At 45.5% G+C, this 13683-nt stretch overlaps 1 protein-coding gene across 3 annotated transcripts in view; it reads left to right on the top strand.

The window, feature by feature from the left end:
- The window catches only part of NHEJ1 (non-homologous end joining factor 1), a 76376-nt gene that overhangs the window by 829 nt on the left and 61864 nt on the right, over positions 1–13683 (top strand). For all 3 annotated transcript variants that reach the window (XM_032857233.1, XM_032857236.1, XM_032857234.1), the window contains exons 2-5: positions 1323–1499; positions 2172–2384; positions 8116–8254; positions 8860–8918. In XM_032857233.1, coding sequence (XP_032713124.1) covers positions 1323–1499; positions 2172–2384; positions 8116–8254; positions 8860–8918 — 588 coding nt within the window. The remainder of the gene's footprint in view (positions 1–1322; positions 1500–2171; positions 2385–8115; positions 8255–8859; positions 8919–13683) is intronic.

Here is a 13683-nt window from a genome sequence, read left to right as displayed (position 1 = left end):
GAGGAACCAGGGCTTAGACTGTGATGGAAATGACTGGAGGAACAGAACCGTGTTAATCATGCAAATGAAATCCTAGAAATTTCACTATTTTCTTTATATTCTAAGGCACTCCCCTCACTTCACTTTGTATTTATAGACTGAAGTAGTGAAGAAGTTGTATCACTCCCCGCCAACAGGAAAAATGATTGAATTTCCTGTACAGTAGCCATAGTTACTGAACATCTACTAGATTAAGACTACAGCTTTAGTTGTTGAACCAGAAGAGTTGGTTTCCAGAAGTTCTAGGGTGTGATGTCATTGAGGGCAGTACCTTGGGTTAGGGGTGTATGGGGGACGAGTGAAGCAGAAGTTAATTGTTTCCATCTCTGGGAAATGGTGTGCCTTGTTTTTATGTTTTTAGTCATCCAGGTTCTTGAAATGGGATTTGGGGTTTTTTGGTTTGCTTCTGGACATAGAGTTTGTTAGCTCTTTATTTGTGTGTCATTGATCCCTTTGAGAATTTGACAAATTTGGGGACCTCTTCCTCCCAAATGGTTATCTTCATGTATGCATAGATTTTGCCTATAATTCCAGAGTGTTCACATGCATAGACTCTAGATTAAGAATCCCTGTCATTGGGAATGTACGTATCTGTGTATATATAAATATTTAGATATCTATATCATATATTATTATTATATAGTTATTACATAATAACTACATATAACATTATATATTATTATACATAGTTATATATTGTTATATATTATTACATAATATATGTCTATTATATATATGTATTTGAAAATCTGAGACCTAGAGTTTCATTTCTAGATAATGATAAAATAATTTGAATTTCCTGCTCATGACACTTATGACTTACGATGTTTTGTAAGACAAGAACTATTCCTTCTCTTCTAGAAGTTCTGGGAAAGGGTAGCATGGTGTATTTATTAGGAATGTGATAAAGAGACAAGAATGACTTAGGTTCCCACCTGTTAGAAAGCAGAAATACCGAGACCAACATGCCAACGCTTAAACACTACAGAAGAAAGGTATTTTCATGCCCTTTAGGAACTTAATTTGAAATATAAAATAAAATTCTAATTAGATTTTAGTGGCCAGGAGATAGTAAGGTTATATGTGGGCTGGTTATATGTGGGGAAGGATATAGGGTGGAGGTTGTGTGTATGTCGGGGGGTAAGATGTAAATGTATACCTTCTGTCTTATTAGGGAGGAGTCCTTCACAAGGCTGATTTGCTGTAGCACTGTTTGTGTGGGGCCACTGTCCGCAGGCCTATAGTGTCCTGGGGTACTTCCCTAAATCCAGACTCTTCTGCAGATGGAGGAGCTGGAGGAAGGCCTGCTGATGCAGCCGTGGGCCCGGCTACAACTTGCTGAGAACTCCCTCCTGGCCAAGGCATATATCACCAGACAGGGGTATGCCTTGCTGGTTTCAGATCTCCAGCAGGTGTGGCATGAACAGGTGGACGCTTGTGTGGTCAGCCAACGAGCGAAGGTAAGCACGAAGAGAAGTTCTGCTGCGGGAAGGTAGTGGATATCATTTCTATCTTAGTGAAGGTCAAGGGTATGTTCACATCAGCCAGCTTGCTGACCTATAGGTTGCCAAGGGATGAGGAAGCATATTGAGACAATTCCAATGTCCTGCCCTTCTACCTAAAGCCCTGAGATCGATCTTTCTCTCTCTCTCTCTTTCTTTTTCTTTCTCTCTCTCTTTCTTTCAAGATTTTATTTATTAGGGAGAGAGAGAGAAAACTAGTGAGGGGAGGGGGAGAGGGAGAAGCAGACTCCCCACTGAGCAGGGAGCCCAATGAGGGATTCCATCCAAGGTCCGAGCCCGATAAGAGAATCTGTCCCAGGTTCCTGGGATCATGAGCCGAACCCAAGGCAGATGCTTAACCATCTGAGCCACTCAGGTGCCCGCCCCCCAGGATCTTTCCATATTGTCTGTGTGTTCATTTTTGCACTGGATACAGTACAGGGTAGGATGGTGAAGTAGGCCAGTTGCTCTCTGTTTTTGTTTTCTTCTTTCCTGTTCCCCTGTTTTTGTCTTCCCTTCCTCTCAAGCCCACTGTCTTCACTTCAGCCAGATTTTCCTTTGCTGGGACTTAGGGGAAAGTCGGTTTCCTTTTTGTACCCTTACTCTGTCCAACTCGTGTTGTCTTTTTAGGAGCTGAACAAGCGGCTGACTGCCCCCCCTGCGGCTTTACTCTGTCATCTGGATGAGCTGCTCTGCCCATTGTTGAAGGACACTGCTTGCCCTGGCAAAGTTAGCTTTGTCTGTGACCACGTGGGCAAGGCACTGATACTGCGGGTGCGCAGTGAGCTCTCAGGTCTCCCCTTTTATTGGAATTTCCACTGCATCCTAGCTAGCCCTTCCCTGGTGAGTGTAATTCAAATGTGGAGTTGGGGAGGGGAATGCCAGCTGCTTTGAGGTGACTCTTTGGGTGCTCTTATTTTTTTGAGTTTGACATTCTTCTTTAACCGGAAAACTTTCCTTGACCAGACAGAAGGCAAAACGGATTCTTGACTGGTACATCCTGTCTTTGCAAAGGGACCAGGCAAAGGTTTGGTTTACCTGCTTTATTGGGTGTCTTTATTCATTACTTTATTTAATATTTATGAAGCATCTACTATGGGCTAATTGTTGGGTGTCCAGATCTAAAACAAGATAGCCTATACCTAGAGTTCATCATCTAGTGAGAAGACAGGCAGGGAATAGATCAAAATATGGTAAATTCTTTGATTGAGGTAAACTCAGGATGATTAAAGGTCTGAAAAACCTTCTTGAAAAGAGAGGTTTTTTGTTTTGTTTTTTTTAGTGATGGGGAGAGAGGAGGTGGGAGGGGGAGAGGGAGAGAACGAATCTTAAGCAGGCTCCATGCCCTACAGGGAGCCCGACATGGGGCTCGAGTCTCACAACACTGAGATGACGACCTGAGCTGAAATCAAGAGTCAGACCCTTAGCCAGCGGAGCCACCCAGGAGCCCCATTGAAGAGATAGTTTCTGAGCTGAGTTTTGAAAATGAGTAGGAACTAACTGGGAGAAGATCAAGAGGTCATTCTAGGCTAGAGTGCATTTTGAGAGGTGGGGAGATGTGTAAGTGTGGGACAAGTGGGGGGATTTCCTGACTGCAGGGAGTTGTGAGAAATGAGGTAGGCAGTGGCCAGATTTTGAGGGATTCTAATGAGTTTGGATTTTATCCTAAAGGCAACAGAGATTCACTGAAAAATTTTAAGCAGGGGTTTAGCATGATTCAATTCATAGTTTATTAACAATTCATAGTTCATTAATAGTTTATTAACATAGTTTATTAACAGCAACAGGATAGATAATGCACCAGCATTAGATACCTTTCTGAACATTTCTTGTCACTGAATCCTCAAGACTGTCCTGCAAAATAAGTAGTATTGTTCCATTTCCAGAGTAGGAAACTGAGGCTGAGGTCTCTCCAAAGTCATCCAACTGTTGATTTTAATTGATTTTTTTGTGAAATTTTCCATCCTTGTGCTAGTCTACATCTTCTGCTCTGTCACTTTTTCTAAGTAACACCAGGGGGCGCTGTTCCCTCAATAATGCTTGTTCTGGGACACCTCTGCGCTGCCCTAGACGTCCTAGCCACAGCTAGTCTCACTCTACATCACGCAGCCCTAGAAATTCAGAATAGTGAGACGGAGGCCGTAGTTCCGCCAGGAGGTGGATGGGCTGTAGTAGTTTTTTATTTGCCCCCAAAATAATAAAGAACACTTGTTTGATGATGTTGTCACTGAGAATGATATATAAAAGGAAAACTAGCCCTTCTAGGCAAGTTCCTCTAGTTGGGAACCCGCCATAAGAAAAGAAGCACCAGTGTTTGGAGTGGAATGAGTCCTGGTTGGCCAAGGGGAGAAGTGACCATTGGGTAGTTGGTGAACAATTAGATTTAAGGTAAAATAAAATACTTACTATTTAAAAAAAGAAGAATGCCAGCCCAGGGAAACCCCTGAGGCTGAGGAAGCTTTACAGGGAAAATGTTAGAGCCAGCGGACACCGTCAAGGATGTAGGTGGACACTATTTCGGGCTTGTGTGTGTGTCCGTGAGGTCACACAGTCCTAATTTTTGTTTGTTACTCATTCTTGTGATAGTTTTTATTTCATTTTTTTTTCAATGAGCAATTCATGCAAAAGGCAAACATTTCAAATAGAATTGAAGACGGGTCTAGAGTGAAAAAATAGGCCCTTCTATTCTTCTCTCTAGTCCCTCATTTTCCTTGTTTAAAGCAACTACTGATACCATCTTCTTGTGCATTCTTAAAGAAAGCCGTAAGTAGGTTCATATGTACACAAGTATGTATATATACTTATACCATCGAATACCTATCTGGGTGGACATGTGCTTTTTCATAAATGGCAACATGCTATCCACACTGCTGAGTAGCTTGCTCTTTTCGCTTAATTATAGAACTTAGAAACTGTAACGTATTTAGAGAAGCTGCCTTAATATTCTTCACTGGTAACAGAGAGCTTTATTTGATGAATATATCAACATGTATTTAATTGACAGGCTACCGGTAGACACCTACGTTGTTTCCATTCTTTTGTTATTATACATGGTGACTATCCTTGTAATTTACTTTTCCTAAGTGTAGATGTACGAGTCAATTCCCAGCAGTGGAATAGCTGAAACAAGGAATGTTTGGGGGCACCTGGCTGGCTGGGTCGGAAGAACCTGTGACTCTTGATCTTGGGGTCATGGGTTTGACCCTCACATCGGGTATAGAGATAGCTTAAATAAATAAATAAACTTAGCGGTGCCTGGGAGGCTCAGTGGGTTAAGCCTCTGCGTTCGGCTCAGGTCATGATCCCAGGGTCCTGGGATTGAGCCCCACATCGGGCTCTCTGCTCAGCGGGGAGCCTGCTTCCTCCTCTCTCTCTCTGCCTGCCTCTCTGCCTACTTGTGATCTCTCTGTCAAATAAATAAATAAAATCTTAAAATAAATAAATAAATATATAAATAAATAAACTTAAATAAAAGGGAATATTTGTACCTTTAATCTTGGTCCTCTAATGCCAGATTGTCTTCCAGAGAGATTGCACATGTAAATTCCTACCGGTCACGCAGGAGAGTAGGAGAGTACAGTGGGCGGTGGATTCACGTTAAGTTCTCAGGCTGTGCGGGACAGGATGGGATGGCTAAAGCCTCAGGTCTCTGCTTTCTAGCCCTTTTCCACTTCCAGCCAGCTTCCTTCGTCCCTTCTTCCTCCTCACTGTTCTTCCTTGTAGCAGGTGTCATTTCTTTGGTGGTGTTGCTGTTATCTTTCCTTCCTAATGTAATTCTTGATATTCCAAATTTTGACTTTCAAATTTGGCCATTTTATAATTTCTAGGAGTCACAGCCTCAGGTTTTTTTGTTTTGGTTTGGTTTTTATTATTTGTTTTGTTTGTTGGTTTGTTTGTTTTGTGGCAGGAAGAGCCCACAGGCTTTGCAGCCGGCGGGACTGAATTTGTCATTCAGCTCCAGCCCTTTGACTATTTGTGTTACCTTGGATAAGTCATTGCATTTTTATGAGGTTTGGCGTCATCATCTGTAAAGTGGAGACGCCAGTCCTCACCTTACTGCTGATTTTAATTGAGTTTTTAGATTAAAGATAAGACCATACATAGTATTACTTAACTTTAGCATTATTGTGGCCCTTTCAGAGCAAATACTCTGACTCCCTAATTTTTCCTTGAAAAACCTAAGGACCATGAGAGTGCTTGGGATTAAGCTATTTTCACATCTGGGTGCTCCCAGAGCCGGGGCTAGAATCTAGATCTAATTCCCAGTCTGTTGCCCTTGTCGCTGTATCCAAACCTGATAGAATTAATCTTGGGATTGCTAAGGCCATTTGGGTCTCCCGCCTCTGGCTTGTCTACGTTTCAATGGGAAATCTGCAGACGTGGGGGGATGTTATAAATAGATTTCCTCTGGAAAAGATTGGAAACTCCTGCCTCCTTATCCATCACACTTCCTGACCTCCTTAACTGTTGTGAACTCTTCGGGGGCAGAAGCCTCATGGGCTCACAGTATGTGTTAGGCAGACAGTAGGTATTTGTTGAATTGACTTGTGAAACCACAACCCTTCATAGATCATTGTCTTTAAATGAAGAGGTGAGGATCTTCCTCACCTCCCCAAGCGCTTCAAGATTTTTCCTTGTAGTTTCTGTGGATTTGCTTTGAAACCCATTATTTCAACCACAGGCCTTTTCCGAACTAACTGATCTCTGATTTAAGTTAGTGTGTTAGTGGGCATCTAACTTTGAAATGAGTTATACCCCAGTGATTCAGAGTGACGTAACCAATTCTATGAAATTATTTGAGAAGTTGAAATATTTAACTGTTATTTATTTATTTATTTGGCTATATAGACATCGGAGTCTGATAAATAACTTCTGGCCTTACCGTATTTAATTAGACATGACATTGATTAATAACTGTTTGTCATTCTGTTTCATGTGGTCAGATTTACCACCACTCAAAGAGATGGCTGTTAAGGTGGGCTCCCAGAGAGAGGCTGGTTGTCCCCTTAAGGAGTTTTTGTTATTTGAGGGCTGTCACCAGAGGGAAGGTGATGCTGCTTGGTTACCAACTGTGATTACTTTCAGCTCCCCACTCCAAACACTGACTTTCTTTCATCCGAGGAGTCCCCTGTTTCTCCTCCTGATCTCCCCCAATGGGACCAAACCTAATCAAACAATTCTTAGGAAAGAGGGTTGGGTCTGGAGCAGGTGAATGTTCCCAAAGCAGATCTTTGGTCTCATTTTGAGCAGTACTTCCTACTTATCTTCAGGATCTGAACTGAGGACCAGGGCCAGCTTGGGGTGTGCAGCATGATGGCAAGAAGTGACGGATATTTACAGCTGCATTTGACTTCCGGTCTTCTACTCTGCATCAGTACCCCTGCATTGGTCGGGTCCTGGTGGTGGTGCAGAAGCTGCGGGCTCTAACCCTTACCACCCCCACCTCCCCCAATCTCTTCTCTTGTGCTCTGTCCTTAGAGAAGCTGGGGGGGTGGGCTGACGATGGCCAGTGGTCCAACTCTGGCTTGCTGCCTGTTTTTCTAAAGTTCCATTGGAAACCCACCACCCTCATGTATTTCATGTTGTCTGTGGTTGCTTTCCTGCTGCAGCAGTGGAGCTGAGCACTGTGGTGGCCTGTATGGGCCCTGGAGCTGAAAATATTGACTCCCTGGCCCACACGGAATGAGTTGCTGACCTCTGATCTAGGGCATTTCTTCTTGGTGCCTCCTTGGGCTCATCTCTTTGGGGGAAGGGAAAGGGACCCCCAGAGCCTCTACTAGTCATAAAGAGATTAATGATTCTAGTTACTTTCTTTGGCTAAGGCTTTTTTCTTTCTTAGGCTAGTGGACACCTTGTACAGGTGGATTAAGTGATTATTCTCTATAGTTATACGTTGTTACGTGAGGACAGTCCCAGTGGCACAACGTTGTGCTCATGCTTGTGTCCTTCTTACCTTGAAAGACACCTAGGAGCAAGGTGTGCTGGCGAGTTTCTTTCTTTCTAGGCTGGCCTCTCGGGGACTGGCTGGTTTCTGTCATGATGATCTCAGACTTTGTGGCCTTCCTGGGAGCAGAGTGAAACTCTGGGCTCATTCTGGGCTATCGTCAGCCCTGAAATGGCTCGTAATCAATATCTGGGTCTAATCCGAGACAGATTCCAAGGCTCTGTCTGTTGCTTTTTGTCTTCTGTTATGCTCCAGCTAGCACACTCTGTTTTAGCCACGCCTACTTTCCTAAAGTTCTGCTCGGATCTTCTGCTTTTGTCTCTTAGTCTCTGTGGAGAGTTGAAGCAACACCTTTCTCTTACCAACCTTTTAAAATCACTACCCCAGGCTGCCTCTCCACATGTTCTCCTCTATTCTTCCCACCCTTTTATCTAGGCTACAAAGAAAACCCTTGAACTTCTTTTTACCTACCTATTTTGTCATTGTATTATTACAGTCATGCCAATGGGTTGCTTGCTTATGAAATGTTAAGTTCCTGTGAAAACATTTATTTTGCAGTGTTTTTCTAGTTCCTAAGACAGTGGGGAGTACTCCATGCCTGTTGGCTGATTGATATCTCTTGCATGAAAGGTCTCCCAGCATCTGATTCGTCCTCTCATGGGCATGAGTCTGGCCTTGCAGTGCCAAGTGAGGGAGCTAGCAACCATGCTTCGTATGAAAGATCTAGAGATCCAGGACTACCAGGAGAGTGGAGCTGTGCTGAGCCGAGGTGAGAGGGTATTCTTTGGGGGTGTTGGGTGGGGAGTGGAACAGATGGTCAAAGGGACTCAGGAAAGGGGAGAGTCATCTGCATTAGAGGGGTGCTTCCCTGAGGAGGTGGGATGCTGGGTCCTGACTGTAACTGGAGACTTGATGCCTGTGACACTTCTCTCTGCCTCAAGGACCTGACTGGCACCCAAGTGACCCATAGATGCTGTAACCCATCCAGCCCTGCCCTGGGCAATGGCAAGGACAGACCTTGGAAAAGGGCCAACAGCTGTATAAAACTGGGGTTGGGGGGCAGACAACACACACTTGGGAACTTCCGAAGCATAGTTCCAGCTTCAGAATAAAAATTCAGTTCGACCTTCGTCTTTGTGGCAGAAAGAATGCCTAGAGTGTACACGCCACTGGACACGTCCTGTGTTGTTGATCGCCCTCTCCTCTGCCTCCTGTTCGCTCACATACTTTCATCCCTTCTTCCAGTGGACTCTGGGTGTTGCACGTGTGTGTGCTCCCTCCCCAGAAATCTTGGGCTCTGTTTCTTTTCCTTCTCACAGGCAGGAAACTCATCCTAAGACTAATATTTCTTTTCTGTATCCCTTCTTATTACAGATCGGTTGAAGACAGAACCATTTGAAGAAAATTCCTTCTTGGAACAATTTATGGTAGAGGTAGAGTATATCACGATAAGGATTTCCTTTCCCCTTGCACAGTTTTGCTTTATTTTCTCTTTCTAGGTGCCTGAGTACTGACTTGCATTTTGGGTGTTAGGTGGCTTGCATGGTTGGAAAACCTTTCTCTGGATAAGTTGCCCATAGAAAATCTGATAAAACTTGAGATGCCCGTGGGGAAGATGGGGTGAAATAAGGGGCAAGAATATAAAAGGCAGAAGTGGGCAGGTCAACATTTGTAAAAACATCTCTCTGTTCACAACCCTAGGAATTTCATTTAGAATTCCCTAACCTTGGAAAGTTTGGTTGACCAGTTGATCCATTTTTGCTTGTTAAGATCTGATCGCAGGTCTGGATTATGGAGTGGGGTGGGGGGGGCTAATCATTATTACTGGTCTGGGCCCCTCCAACATCCCGCAGCAGAGGAAGGTGAAAAGCACAGGGTTGCCATTTGGGAACTGTCTTGTGGGCACAGTAGGCTGTGGAAAATCACAGTGTTTATACAAGGGGACTGGCAAAGGAATGAATGGGGAGTAGATAATTGTGGCCTGTCAGAAGCTCCTGCCTAGGTTTCCCTTCTAAGGATTAAGCTTGGCCAAAAGAAACATCTATTAAATGCCAAACAGGGGGAGTATTAATAATAGTGACCTTTGATAATACCAGTCAATATTGATCTTCTCCTTCTCTAACTCTTTTAGGACTTGTTGCTTGTACAGTTGGTACTTTAGCATTATTGCCCTTTTTTCTAATTATACATGTGACCCAAGTTGGTGCTTAACTATGTAAGCCAATAATGCTATTATAATATCGTGTTCTGTATAGATCATTCGTATTTCTGTCTTGCCATCTAGGCTACTTTGTAAACCCCTTGTGGACAAGGATTGTGACTCATATTTCTTTTGAACATGAAACTCATATTTTTCCCAGGGCTAGGCAGGAAGAAAGCAGGTGTTCTTGACTTGGAACCTTCTGTTCTGCCTCTGTACATTGGCTGAGCAAAGACGCCATCATGCTTCGGGGCTTAACACGAAGAACAAAAAGGCAAGTTGAGTGCTCAGTCCATCTACTGAAGCAGTCTAACTCTGGAGAAGAAAAGAAGCTCACACTGTTACATCTTGAAGTAGAATGGATTTCAAGTCTTTATGGGGAAAGAGAGACCATTAAACCTAGACTTGCCACAGAGAGATTTCCTCGGCCATTTTTCTGTCAGATAGCTTCCTCTGTCTACAAGTGTTCGTATTAAGGAGGCTAACACAGGCTGGGGATGACATGCTGATTCCCTGCCCCAGCCCCTTAGCTAAACAATGCAAGGCTTATTCTTAGCCCAGCAGAAGGTCCCTTCCTGATCTGGTGCCCACATACCCCTCTAGCTTGGTTTCTTGATATTTTTCATTATGAACTTTATGCTTTAAGTCACAGAGAATGACTTTGGATTGCCAAAATGCCTTCCTCTAGCCTTAACGTCTTGGCATGCATTGTTCCCTTTGTCTATAATGCCCAGTGCCCTGGCCTTATCTACCTTGTAAATTTCTTTTTTTTTTTTTAAGGTTTTATTTATTTATTTGACAGACAGAGATCACAAGTAGGCAGAGGCAGGCAGAGAGAGGAGGAAGCAGGCTTTCTGCTGAGCAGAGAGCCCGATGAGGGGCTTGATTCCAGGATCCTAGGATCATGACCCGAGCCGAAGGCAGAGGCTTTAACCCACTGAGCCACCCAGGCGCCCCTACCTTGTAAATTTCTATTAGTCTTTTAAGTGTGGGCTTTGACTTCTTTGGGAGACTTTTCCAGACTCTCCCTGTAAAGATAATCCTTCTTCCCTGCTGCTGTCGTACCTTGGTTCCTGCCTCTGTTTTACCACTTATAACTGTGTGATAGATTCTGCCGTTTATATGTCTGTGAGACTGTGCCTTTCTCCTCCATTGATCTCTGAACGATCTGGGGACAAGGACTGCGTCTAATGCATTTCTGTGTCCCCGGTGCCGAACACAGGGCGTAGGAGTAGCAGGTTCTCCATAAGTCTGTCGAAGAAGATGTTGATAAAGGTGTGCTGGGAACAGCGGGTGAGGGGATCTCATGAAAGTTGGGGAAATGTGGCCTGTGGATACAGTGCTGCTTGTGACCTCTGTATCTGGGGTCTTGGGTTCTTCTCCTGGTTTATTTTGTAGCTTTGGTTGAATCAGTGCTTCCAGAGCCTCTGTTTTCTCATTTGTCCAGTTGGAAGCTCATCTCTTCCATGCTTTTGGGGCAGAAGTGGGGGCAGGGCACAACCCTGCAGTTGTGGAATGAGAAAGCATGCAGAAGCTCGGGACAGTCCAGGAGGCCTATTGGTGTTTTGGAATCAATTACATCATGAATACTGGTCTTCTAAGCCCTGGGTGGACCACACCCAAACCACAGAGACTTACAGAATTTTATATATCTGCAAAGGATCTGAGAAACAGGTAGCTGTAGTTTTCCATTTCCTGGGTGAAGAAGGTGGGCTTCAGACAGGGTGGGTGACTTGCCTAAGGTCATGTTGCTGTAGCTGGACGTTTGGGAGGAGGGATCATCGCTGTTCTGTCGCTCTAATGGGTCGTGCACACCAGTTAGAGGAGGGTTAAGGGCTCGGAGAGTGTGGCGTACTCCCAGTCTCGCAAGGACAGGATCACTGCACTGTCCTCCGGGATCACGGAGTGTCCCGCGTACCTGCTAGAACCAGCTTCCTCATGGGACTGCAGAATTTCTTATGGCCACTGCACCTTTTCAATGACTCTGCTTGTCTGGGGTCCTACAAACAGGACACAGAAGGGTCATGGGGTCACCCAAGACAGCTGAAAGGATGTGCCATCAAAATAAGCAACATAGGAAGATAAACAAACCAGGGACAGAAAGCCTGGGACGAAGGTGCGGGGGATGGGGGGGTGGTGCAGGGCTGATGTCAGAGGGGCCTCACGGTCAGTGCTGGGGTCTGTTTTTCCTGGTTCTAGGGGAGAGGCCACAGAGATAGGGCACAGAGGGCAGTAGGACAGGGAGGTTTCTAGGATACTAAGGCCAGCAAAAATATTTAAGGGTTGACCAGGGGTTATGTCTTCATATTTGGTTCTTTTGTTTTTCCTCCTCCGCGCCCCCAGCCTTGGATTTCGCATTTCCAGGGAGCCCAAGGGGGCCCATAGATGGTGGCCTGACCGGAGGGGATGTCCTGGCAGTGTTCTTTGGGTCAGCTGGGAGGAGTGGCTGCTGGCGTGCTCTTCATAGAGGGAAGATCCCCATAGAGAGCATCTCCTAGGACTGGGGGTTGGGAGGCACTGTTCAGAGTGGGAGATGAGTCAAGGATTCGGGAACAATTCCTGCATGGCCCAAGAACTGCGTGAGCAAAGTTTAGGAGGATGAGGCTGGTGTGGCCTTCTCTCACTCTGGTCCACTGGAGGGAGTTCCTTCCCCCAGCCCTGTCCCCGCCTCCCCCTCTCCATCTGGTTGCCATCAGGCTGTGCGGCTGCTGGCGGGCTCTTTATTTATTTATCCCAGTGTAATGGGGTGAGGAGGGAGCTGGCCTGAGGCTGGCATTCCGAGGCCATGCCACTGAGCCACAGGCGGTTGGCCTGGGTGTGTGAGTCACTGGGGCTGCGTGCTGCTCAAACCAGACGCGGCCAGGCTCAGGGATAGCAGGCAGCCCAAAATAGAGCCCCGCCCTCTGCAGCTGGCAACCCCTGGCCAGGAATCAGCCCTTGACACCAAAACCTGAGCAGTTGCATGAAGTTGGCTTCTTTAAGGGGCGGGGGTTGGGGGGGGCGCTTCACAGTGAGATCCTCTCCGTCCCTGTCTTCAGAGGAAAGTATTGGGTCCGCTGGACACTCCCATTGCGGCGTGCCATTTAATCCGTTCAGTGTAATACCTTCACGAATTTTTAGCATGTACTCACAGTTATATAACTATGGTGGACACTGATTTGCTGAGCACCCTAAATGGTGCTCAGGCAGATACTTCTAGTTGGGAAGATATTCCCTTCTGCTCTTAGAAAGCTAGGGGTTTTATCACAGCTGCCTGGGGAAAGAGGAGGAGTCCTTTAACCTGGAAATTGCCTTCTGGTTGATTTCATTCTTGGAGGACAGCTTCTGCTTGGTTTCCTCAGCTGGCGTCCCACGCTTCACCTGCCACTTAAATGTTAGTGTCACTCAAGACTGTGTCCTTATCCCCTTGCTATTCTCTCTCTGGGTCATCTCATCCAGATCTCTCTTGGAACTGTCACTAGTATGCCACCGAGGGCCAATTTTATATCTTCATTAGGCAGCCCACATTTCTTTCTGCACTTTTATTTGACTTTGAGCAGGGGAGTATGTCCCACATTGCAGCACTCTACCCATGTCCAAAATAGACCCCCTACACCTCCCAAATCGAATTCTCTTCTGGCATTCCTTATCTTGGGGAATCATACCCGTATCCGTTCAGCTTTCGAAGCTGGGAACTTGGGAGTTACTTGCTTTTCTCTTTGTCCTGATTTCCAAAGCCTAACTCGTCAACAGTCTCTTGAATCTGCTCTCCTCTCTTCTGGCATCCATTGCTAAGAGTAGCAGCTACCCACCCCTCCACAACGTTTTCTGGTTCTGGTCTGCCCTTCCAGCAGCCTCCTGACTTGTCACACGGGCAGTCCTTATTCCTCTTCCAGTTGAGTCTGTATTACAGCAGAGTGGTGTCTTTGAAACAGAAACTACAACCCAATTGCTCGGTCTTTCAGTGGTTCCACCTCCTGGCGTGGCACACAGGTCATTCATGCTTCGGCCCCCTTGAC

This window comes from Lontra canadensis, unplaced genomic scaffold (assembly GCF_010015895.1).
Source record: "Lontra canadensis isolate GAN:19392208 unplaced genomic scaffold, GSC_riverotter_1.0 scaffold13, whole genome shotgun sequence".
Classification (NCBI taxonomy): Eukaryota; Metazoa; Chordata; class Mammalia; order Carnivora; family Mustelidae; genus Lontra; species Lontra canadensis.
The sequence above is the reverse complement of the archived record's forward strand: the minus strand, read 5'-3'. Positions and strand labels throughout refer to the sequence as shown.